Source organism: Pieris napi, chromosome 10 (genome assembly GCF_905475465.1).
Source record: "Pieris napi chromosome 10, ilPieNapi1.2, whole genome shotgun sequence".
NCBI lineage: Eukaryota > Metazoa > Arthropoda > Insecta > Lepidoptera > Pieridae > Pieris > Pieris napi.
The window spans coordinates 12,932,301-12,939,406 of record NC_062243.1 but is presented as its reverse complement, the minus strand read 5'-3'; the positions used below and the strand labels follow the sequence as shown (position 1 = coordinate 12,939,406).

At 41.0% G+C, this 7,106-nt stretch overlaps 1 protein-coding gene across 2 annotated transcripts; it reads right to left on the bottom strand.

Moving 5' to 3' along the window:
• Nucleotides 1–248: 248 nt before the first annotated feature.
• Nucleotides 249–7,096, bottom strand: LOC125052964 (armadillo segment polarity protein). 2 transcript variants are annotated; one of them, XM_047654081.1, is made up of 16 exons: nucleotides 6,937–7,096; nucleotides 6,601–6,668; nucleotides 5,764–5,888; nucleotides 5,179–5,284; nucleotides 4,875–5,085; nucleotides 4,112–4,694; nucleotides 3,821–3,967; nucleotides 3,405–3,527; nucleotides 3,164–3,334; nucleotides 2,721–2,891; nucleotides 2,119–2,316; nucleotides 1,932–2,046; nucleotides 1,708–1,862; nucleotides 1,331–1,397; nucleotides 964–996; nucleotides 453–592 (listed from the first exon to the last, which is right to left on the bottom strand). In XM_047654081.1, exons 2-15 carry the CDS (start codon nucleotides 6,635–6,637, stop codon nucleotides 992–994), a joined length of 2,214 nt encoding a protein of 737 aa, XP_047510037.1. In that variant the 5' UTR covers nucleotides 6,638–6,668; nucleotides 6,937–7,096; the 3' UTR covers nucleotides 453–592; nucleotides 964–991. The 2 variants fall into 2 exon arrangements, with proteins under 2 accessions (XP_047510036.1, XP_047510037.1); XM_047654080.1 differs by lacking the exon at nucleotides 964–996 and having other exon boundaries at nucleotides 249–592.
• Nucleotides 7,097–7,106: the final 10 nt, after the last annotated feature.

Sequence of the window (7,106 nt, the reverse complement as noted above, 5' to 3'; positions counted from 1 at the left end):
TCCGGTCGTGGAACGTCCCCAGAGTCGGAAGGAGGACAGAAAGATATCAAAGTTAAAAAATAGAATTTCCACAAAAACGCATCGCGACCGGATCAATCGATATCTCTCTGCACTCGACTCGACCGGGAGTCGCTCAACGGGGCATTCGGGCATCTCTCTCTCGCTCTCTCTCGCTCTCCCTCTCACACGCCGAGCAGTCTTATCATAAGAGGGAGAGACTTCTGTCTGAGGACGCATAAGACTCTTATGCGTCCTCAGACAGAAGTCTACGCCTGTCGGTAAATGCGGAACTTAACTAATATTAAAGCCTACGAAAGTTACGTCTAGTTACCCTATTCTCCGATCGCACGGGGGCCGCGCGGGGCTCGGGCGATCGAATGCGGTCTCGAGGGAAATAGCACCGAGGAGCGGCGGGGGTGGGGGTCGGGGTCGGGGTCCGCCTAGAGGTCGGTGTCGTACCAGGCGGCCACGTTGGCGTTGTCCAGCGGGGGCTGGGGGAAGGCCCCTTCGCCCTCGGCGACGTCCAGCTCCATGGCGAAACCGCTGCCGATCTCCAAGCCCTGCATCGAGTCTATCGGGATCTGGTCGTAGCCTGAGACATTTTTGTTCATTAGCCGTTGATTCGTTCCAAATACGTCCGACGAGTCGGGACAAATTCGACCGTTTCACGAAAACATCTCTTTTCATTGTTAAGATGTAAATAAATTTTACATTTTAACAATTTTATCATTAGCTTTATAAATCACACCGTGGAGAGAGATTCGTTAACGATGAAAACGTTAATATAATTAAACGAAATAAAACAAAGTCATAACTATAAACAAATACTTTTCACTCGGTTAGTTTAAGCGTTAGCGAACAAATCAATATATTTTAAGCCACTCAAAACTGCAGTTAAAATATTACTTAAAATATAAATATATGAAAATGGTTAAAATAAATAGTAATAAATATTCCCATCACCTGAGCTTAGTGATAAAAAGGTCCCGGATTAAGCTGCGTGTAAAGAGAAACATATTTATAAAGTTACACAATTCATACTCATTTCGGGAGGCGGACAAAACTGTTTTTCCAAAACTTTATTCCCGCGACAGTTTTAGAAGAACCTATTTTGAATAATAAATGCTTTAAGTTTACAATAAAATTTATCTTTTATATACCATTCTGAATATTAGGTACGAGTATTGAACGGTTAAACATATTATGGAATTTAAATACTTAAGTTATTTTAATACTTAAAAATAGAGTAGTAAAAAAATATATAGTTTTGTCGATCTCCATTCGTCTACCGGTTAGTTCAAGATTAACTAGAACTGAGGAAAGTCGTTACCTTGTTGGTGAAAGGACGGCCTCGTCCCGTAAAGGCCCTCGTAGCCCTGCTCCGGACCCAGCATGTCCTGCGAGTGGGACTTTTCATTATCTACTCACTTTAAATTAATTATATATAAAGTTAATAATTTATTTTTTTATCGCGTTCCCCGCGGGGCAGAGGGCCAGGTTGAAATTGAAAAATGTGCTCGGCCGAAAAGGTTTGCCATCTCTGACATGTCAAAAAATGATGTCTAGCAGAATTCTACGGAATTAATAAGTTGCTAACTGATGCACGTATGCGCGAGATTAAAAATTTAAATGTGACTGAACAAAAATGATTACAATAAATAAATTAGCAAAAAATTTAAAACGATTCGTAAAGAGCGAAACGCGTACCTGCAGATCGGGCTGCATGGTCAGGTCGTTGGGCCACATCTGGTGGTCGTCCCTGAAGAGCGAGTTGGTCAGCTCCATGGACAGGCGCTTCTTGTAGTCGTGGGGCTTGTCCTCCGACATGCGGAACAGCACGGCGGCCGCGTACGTGGCCACGCCTGCAATGCACGATCGAGTCGGTCAGATCTGACGAGGGACCGAGGAGACCGGTCGCGGTCGAGGCTCACCTTCGTTCCGCGAGTGCAGCAGCTCCGTGAGGGGGGCGGTGGCCCCTTCGGCCTCTATCATCTCGGCGCCTTCCTTGTCCGCCGCCAACTCGCAGAGCACGCCGGCCGCTACGCGCTGATGAAGAGGAAAATATTTGTTAGTTGATAATCATTACGTAAAACTAATGAATATGGACCGACCCGGTACCTGTATATTCTCGATCTCGTTGAAGAGCAGCTGCACGAAGACGGGGATGACGTTCTGTTGCCGGATGAGGGCGCGGTTGAGCCCCTCGCGGGCCAAGATGTGCAAGGCCCCCACGGCCCCCTCCACGATCTCCTCCATGCGCACTCCGTCAGCGTAGGCGTTGCCCGGGCCCGTGCTGCCCGACACCGAGCCCCGTTGCTGCTCGAGGGATTATAATAAACATTAATCATTTCCCGTAGCTCAGGAGGCAGACAAGTAATAGAAAATTGTACTTAATCATTTAATATTTAAAAAGTCTAACGTAATCTATATTAGTAGTTGCATCACAGCATTAAAGTGGATCAAGCAAGTAGACGGAGGAGACAGTTTTTCACTTTCCCATTTCCCAAATAAGTTAATATGTTCACAATATCTGATTTGATTGTGATAAAGATAGTACAATGATGATGCGATAAATAATGATATTACGTTAATTTTTTTTTATGAATTTATTAAAATTTCCAAACTATAAGAAAAGTAATAAATAAAAATGTATTTAAAATAATAGTATAACACAGTATATTTTAAAATAAAATTGTATAAATTAGGATAACCCGGCTCACCCTCTGCGTGTCGTTGAAGGCGCGCAGCAGAAGCCTGACCAGGTGATGCACGGCCCCGTGCTCCCTGAGCGGGGCGTGGTTGGCGGGGCAGAGGGCCAGGTTGCGCACCAGGCCCACCACGGCCTTCACCAGGGGCCAACGGGAAGGCGGCTGCAGGAGCTTCACTATCACCTGGAAATATTCGGCGACGAATCTATTTTTAAACCGAATCCATAAATAATTTTTAGGTCTCGTGTATCGAGCGGTCTCCGACGAGAGCTCCCATCAATAAATAAAAAACTCTTGTGTGCGATTCCCACGTGGGAGGAGTGAAACCTTCAAAAACAAAGTTTCTATAATTAATGATATGTAAATAAAATTGATAAATTTCATCTAATTTTATAATTAAAGTACTTACTTGACTACTAGAAAATGATCAAATACACTATTCTAAAGAAATGTACCGGCAGGCCGTAGTGCAGGCGCACGGCATTCTGCGCCATCTCGCTGTCCACGTGCCGCGAGGTGAGGTGGCGAAGCGCGCAGACGGCGGGCTCCGTGATCTCCTCGCGGTCTCCGGCCGACACCACGGTGCGCACCAGCGCGTCCACGCCTCCCGCCTGGCACACGGTCACCTGCTCCGGACGAGGCTCGTTAGCGTCCGGCACGATTTATTCATTGAACATCATTTAAAGGGAAATCGACCTTATTGCGCTGGTTGTTGCACGTCAGATTGGAGAGGATTCCGGCGGCGCACGTGACGATGTTCACGTCGGTGGAAGCCAGCACTTGCACCAGGCCTTGCAGCAGTTGTTCCAGTCCGTCGACCTGTAACATTGGATGGAGCAAAAGATCATTACTTTATACAATACTTATTCTCTCATTTCGAAAGTAAACCGCTTCGTTACGTATCGCGTTACGACGCCGGTCTGTCTAGCTTCCCTTTCTCTCGCACGTACTCTCTCACTCACCCGCAACGATAGCCATTTTTATTCGGTATTTAGTGTGCGTTAGACATGTACTATTGACACTGAGCATATCACCTCAAACTATCACCGTTTTTGAAAGTATACAATTTTATTACAAATAAGTAAGTAATAATCTAGACTTTTCTCAGATACCTTAGTGGCGGCATCGGACAGATTTCTCAAAGTCCAAAGACAGTTCTGCACCAGCCGTCCGCTGGGGTTGCCCAGGTGCATGGCCAAGGCCTGCATGCCTCCGGCCTCCACTATGGCCGGCTTGTTGCTCGAGCACACGGAGAGCACCTGGAACAGAAATGTTTTACTTTTAACACATATTACAATAGTTTGTGTATCTTATGTATTTTGCTATATTTCTTTTCTATTCTTTCCCACTCACACTCGGTTTGCATATTATTAGCATTATATTGCAAGTCAAGTCTCAGTTACCTTAAGCACTCTCGAAGTAGTCCACAGCAGCTTCTCATAGTCATAGGAGCGCATGATTCGCACCAATTCGATGGGTCCCTGAGACGCTAGAATAATCAACTTCGACTCCTGGTTTCCGTAGGCCAGAATCTGCAGACAATCCGTCACGATGGCCAGGAACTTCACGTTATTCCTCTGAAGCAAAGCGACCATCTTCTGCAGCCCGCCGGCCAAACGCACGGCCATCTTGGAACCGTCCTGGTGTAAGAGTAAGTTGTGGAGGGTGGTGATGGCGTAGAACAGGACCGATTCCACCGGCGAGCTCAAAAGCTTCACCAGAGCCGGTATTCCTCCACTTTTGAAGATGGCCAGCAGACCTTGGCGATGGTGAGATAAGTTGTGCAGGGTCCCCACGGCTCCCTTGGTGGTCTCCAGGTCGTTGCTGTTCGAAATGGCTCTGACCAAAGCGGCCACCATTTGTGGAGAGTTCATGATGGCGTGACGAGACGCTTCTTTCTTGGAGAGCTGGTGGACCATCATGGCAGCTTGAGACACGACCACCTGATCTTCATCGTTAAGGAGTTTTATCAACTCTGGGATTGCTCTGAAAAAAATATATGGGAACAGCATTAAAATTTAATGTTTAATTTGTGACAGGTAAACACATTTTGATTCTGTGGAAACAGATATTTTCTTTGTTTATAATTCTTTGTATAATATTTATTTAGATTGTACTTTTTTTAATACAGAATTTAAGAATATAAAACCTCCAATGGTGTTTTACCTAGTCGCTAAATCAGCATCATCTTGATAGTTAATCAAGTTAACCACAGCATGCTTCAACATCTGTGATGGCTCAGATAAACGTTGGACAGCAGTCGGTTGAGCTGGGTCCAATTGAGTCGAAGGTATCTCAATACCCTCTTCCAACGTTTCAGGGAACATTGCAGCACGGACACGCTGGGAGCGGGTCTGCGATAGCTGTTGGTTCATATCTGTAACATATGTATAATATCTTGACAATGCTGTTCTTGGTCACCCCAAATATTTCAACATGATACTAACACATAGTTAGCGACAAATCTTACCATCAACTTGTTCCTGAGTGAACCCCTGTGCAAATCCTTGGTCCAAGTCAAACATAAGTTGATCTCCTTCCATTTCGTCATCTTCCTTCCCAGTGAGTGATGGCACCTAATTCAGAAGAATAGTGGTTACAAAGATATTATTAATATGATATAATTATTTGTAATATATATAATTGATATTATTAAGAATTTACATTTTTCAGCTGAATAGGATTGCAATATAGAAACAATTAAAATTTAAATACCCACTGCTTAGATTTTAGAGAACTATTCACCTTTGATATTTTCATAGTAGCTCCTTTATGTCATTTACAGACTATACAGGATAGACAACATTTCAATTGATCAATCACCGACAATAGAATATCATACAAAGCAGATTATTATTATAGACCACACAAAACTAACTATGATAAAGATCATGGATTATACTAGATAATGTCACCATAAATCTTACCCACAACATGAATAATAATAAAGACAAATTTTTAATTACTTTATAAAATAAAAATTAAATTTAGAGTAAACCAAATTTGTGAACTGATAAACAAATACTACATTTACTATTCCAAATACAAGTCATACCTGAGTAGCAGCCCCAGAGTTGATACCAGAATCCACCAAGTAAGAGTTCTGTTGCCACATGAGAGTCTGTTGCTCCTTACTTGGGGCCATAGGCACATCAGATCCACCATAATTGCTGTGCGACACTGGAAATACATTAATTTAGATGTTATGAAACTGCAATATTGATTTTTAAAATAATGTACTAATGAGACATAGGCCTATTGAAGAAATTAGATACTAAAACTTAAGATTAGAATGACATAAATCAATAAGTTATAATATGATTATGATTTTTTTTAGTTCAATATCTATAACTATAAATTAAATTTGTTCATACTTGGTTCATGTATCGTAAATGGTGTATCACTATATTAATCACTCACACACAACAGTTAAATACTAACTAAGTACTTAAAAAATCCTTATTACATGAAATTCTATGCTTATAAAATGCTGAAGAGAGTGCCTGCATTTGGTTATATGTTTATCTTTGACTCCTACAATAACAAAAATTATGCATGAAAATGATACATAACTTGTGTCAAAAATTCAAATGTAAAATATACATGTTATACATATATAAGTTTGTAATAGCAGTAGGACTTATTAATGTTTTAACAACTTACAGTAATTTTTAATTATTTTTTTTACAATAGGTAACACAAATAGTAAGTTCTCTATTCAACAAATACACTTATTATTTGGTTTTAATACAGCAATATGAACTATATTAGGAGATAGGAAAAGTTATCACAAACTTGTTCATGACTCACTTATCACAATATTTAATTCAACTTAATATCTGCAATAGAACTAGGTCTCAAATTATTAGATTTGAAACACTGATGAACTTACTTGTCCGGCTTTGTGATGATGGTATCTGATAGCTCATGTTTCAACGGATGCAATGATGCACCCTGCGCCTAAAAATTAAACCTTTAAATAGTTTGTAAGAACAATATTCACGAAGCGGCCATAACTATTGATTTATAGAGAAGAAATTTAATGGTAATCTTATATGTAAACTATAGATCCAAATATGTCTCATTATAACTACACAATGTGCAATTTATACAATATAAACAAATGTTTCATTTTTGTACGAACTAAATACCACACCCGAAGTAATTAGCGAAGTAATTTTCGAAATAGTCTAAGAAAATGAACGTACTTTTAAACAAAATAATATACCTTAGGTTTTTAAGCCGCAGGCAATACTTTTAATATAGGCCTGCCTTAAATTGCTGTTTTTTCCAAATGCATTCACAATTATTATTCACAAATCACTTTTCACCACTACAAACCTGACATGACAATATGGCGACGTTGTTACATATTATTCGTAAAATTTCGTCTGTGAT

What these genes read in the sequence shown, in the direction of transcription:
- LOC125052964 (XM_047654080.1), bottom strand. Translation starts at nt 6,637, where the DNA reads ATGAGCTATCAGATACCATCATCACAAAGCCGGACAA. An exon ending in ACTCTGGGGCTGCTACTCAG is followed by an intron (nt 5,285 to 5,763) that starts GTATGACTTGTA and finishes CTTCTGAATTAG; the next exon opens with GTGCCATCACTCACTGGGAA. An exon ending in GCCGTCCTTTCACCAACAAG is followed by an intron (nt 593 to 1,330) that starts GTAACGACTTTC and finishes AAAATGTCTCAG; the next exon opens with GCTACGACCAGATCCCGATA.